This window comes from Tupaia chinensis, unplaced genomic scaffold, assembly GCF_000334495.1.
Source record: "Tupaia chinensis unplaced genomic scaffold, TupChi_1.0 Scaffold000074_1, whole genome shotgun sequence".
NCBI classification, from domain to species: domain Eukaryota; kingdom Metazoa; phylum Chordata; class Mammalia; order Scandentia; family Tupaiidae; genus Tupaia; species Tupaia belangeri.
This window is the reverse complement of record NW_006159534.1, coordinates 6,129,037-6,131,883: the sequence shown is the minus strand read 5'-3', so window position 1 is coordinate 6,131,883 and position 2,847 is coordinate 6,129,037. Positions and strand designations below refer to the sequence as shown.

At 43.4% G+C, this 2,847-nt stretch overlaps 1 protein-coding gene across 2 annotated transcripts in view; it reads left to right on the top strand.

Annotated features, from left to right (window-relative positions):
• The window catches only part of CUNH1orf105 (chromosome unknown C1orf105 homolog), a 41,830-nt gene extending 39,795 nt beyond the window's left edge, over nucleotides 1–2,035 (top strand). The window contains exons 6-7 of one of the 2 annotated variants that reach the window (XM_027768008.1): nucleotides 288–355; nucleotides 1,720–2,035. In XM_027768008.1, coding sequence (XP_027623809.1) covers nucleotides 288–355; nucleotides 1,720–1,931 — 280 coding nt within the window. In that variant the 3' untranslated portion in view covers nucleotides 1,932–2,035. The remainder of the gene's footprint in view (nucleotides 1–287; nucleotides 356–1,719) is intronic. The other variant, XM_027768005.1, reaches the window with a different exon arrangement.
• Nucleotides 2,036–2,847: the final 812 nt, after the last annotated feature.

The following is a 2,847-nucleotide window of genomic DNA, read 5'->3' as shown; positions in this document are numbered from 1 at the left end:
CTCTCTCGTTCTGTCCCTCTGTAGTCAAGTTTAAGTAAAGTTAAATAAAATAATTCTTTTAAAAATAAATTAAGCAATTTAATGTAGATAATGGTTTATCAAAATCCATGAGAGCCTGAGAATAAGTGAACTTTGAACTAATCATCTCACACTACTAAAAAGTGTCCTGATCACCAGGCCAACAGGCAATGGATTCCAGAAATCACGTGCGTTTATAATGTATAAAGATGCATCCCTTCCCACCAAGCCCTAGCCAATTAACTCAAGCGTTTTCTTCTACCAATCAGAACCATGAGTCACTATCAACCGGAAGTCCAGACTGTGCCCAGGCCTTCCCGTGACAACATCCTAGCAGGTTTGCTTCTGTTGAGAGTACTTACCTGTGGGTGAGCCACACTATGCCCACGGTGGTGGAATGAAAAGTTTAATACCTAAGATTTCTGAACAAATTCCCAGGAGCCCTCTCCTTTCTCTTTCACATCTCGCCTTTTGACCTGTTTGGATTGGTTCACAGCCCTCCTTCCCCTCCAGCCCTTCCTGTCCCCTCCTCAGGCCACATGTGTTCTCCTTGATGACATAGTCCTTCTCATGCCTTCATCCTTCTCATGCCTTTTCAACACCACATGGCTCTGGCCAATAATCTACTTGCTAAACAGAGATCAGGCACAAACTAGATAAAAACTAGATAAAAGTCCTCATCCCCAAAGGCAGTCCTGATGGTACCCACCAAGGGGGGGGAGGAAACTGTATCCCTTCACCCTGGAATGGCCCCTCCAAGGCTCTAACCCTCTTACCCCCTAGGCTCTCTGAGGTATCTGGTTGTTCCAGAGAATTCAGAACTCCAGTTCCCTTAGTCACTCAGTGGTTCCCAGTGGGAAGATGTTATTTCATGCACTGATTTACTCCTCTTCAACAATGTGGGGTAAAAGTTGAGTATTAACTTTTTGTCATATTTGAAAACTAGATCAGGATGATAGGGATTTTAAAAAGTCTTAAATTATTTTACCAAATGAAGGTTCCTTTTGAAATGCAAGTACTTTCTCTTCCTTTTCCCCCCCGCAGTAGGCTTTTTTGTATAATCATGTTTATTTAATTTTTTTAAAGACAGAAAACTACATGAGTCCCTCAAAAGTCTCCAGAGAATTGAATTCTCTTTTCCCTTTGACTCACCTTACAATTCTAGACATGTTTGAGCTTCACTATTTTTTTTTTTTTGGAGAGATTTTTGCTATAGGGCGCATGCGCTCGCCAGACAGAGAGAGACATAGAGACAGAAAGCGAGAAATCACCCCCCAGGGGGGATGGTCACGCCGCAATCCCTTCTCCTCCATTCTCCTCTCGGGATCTTGGGCATGCATGCACACGCGCCCTGCGTGAGTTTTAAGCCACCGGGTCCAGGACGCGAACCGTGGTCGACTACGTGGGAGTCCAGCGACATAGCCATTACGCTAACTGCTGGTTCCCTGAGCTTCACTTTTGATTTAATTGGAAGACTTCTAATAGTTGAGTTTTGTTTCTAAACACTCTTTTTGGCTTTCTTGACAAGAGTTGTAAAAGCTCAAATGTTGCAGAAGATAAGACAGTTCTGGAGATATTAAAAGGAATTAGGTGAATTTTGAATCTTATGTGTAAGGGTCTTCAGAGGCCTTTTGTCATTTTGGATTTCTTTGAGACTAGAATCTAAGCAGTTCTGTCTGTCCTTCTTGCACTATTCCCCAGAGAGTATCCAGTACAGACTGCCTATTCTGGGTCCTAGGACAGCTGTCTTCCAGGGAGTGCTGGCAGATGCCTACAAAACTCTGCAGGAGATGCAACACTCTTCCTACCCAAGAAAGGAACCAATGGACAGGACAATGAAGCAACGAGTGGTTCAGTTTCATCACCTTCCCCACCCCCAGAGAGAAGATGCCTTGCCAAGTCAGTCTTCCTAAGAGTTGTTGGTTTATTGGCTCTTGTCATTATCTTCTCACTCATTTTTCCAAGATAAAAATGGTTTAATTTACATGTTATGAAGATCATAATTAAACTTAAGCATGTTATAGCTCACTATTTAGTTAAAGCTTCTTATCCATGTCATACTCGATGACATTTCTTCTGTTTCTAAGACACGAGTTGTATCTCTTATTTCAGCTCTTCCTTCAGAGTAGGGGGCCAAAGGTGGCTCCAGAAAGTTCCTCATGAATCCAGCATATCGGAAATGAAGGAGAGAGACCAGATGGTGGCCAAGTGGTCAAATCGATGCCCTATGAAGCAATCATACAGTGGAAGGTTCCTGACTCAAGTCCAATGACCTTCCTAAGAAACCCAAGCATGTGCTTGCCCTTGATCTGGGGCTAGCTGACGTTTGGGCGTGAAGTCCCTGCATCAAGACTCTTTGGGGAATTTTCTCTCTCTCTCTCTCTCTCTTCTCACCCTCTCTCTTTCTCTGTCTTTCTGATGAAATAAATCATAAAATAAACTTTTAAAATTTATAAATAGAAAAAGGTAGATCATCCCTTGCCCATCTCCGCCAGTTAACCCGGTAGATGACAGAGGATACTGTGATGCAGTGATGAAGAGTGGCAGGTGATCAGTTGTTGCAGCCCTAGGGCACAGACAGGGTGCTGCCTTGACCCCCTCATGTCACCTCTGTTACTGCCTTGTACAGGGCGGATGTTCAACCTCTAGTTGCTCAGTCAGATCCCTACCAATTGCTTCTATTTTAGTTTGGTTGTTTTGGTTTGTGGATATATGCCTCTGGATCTATCCTGGTCCATGTTCTGCAGTGTGAGAGGCAAAATTGTAGGTTCACAAACACTATATTTATGTGCACATGTGTCCTGTGCCCAGCTTTAGGAGGGTTCATAT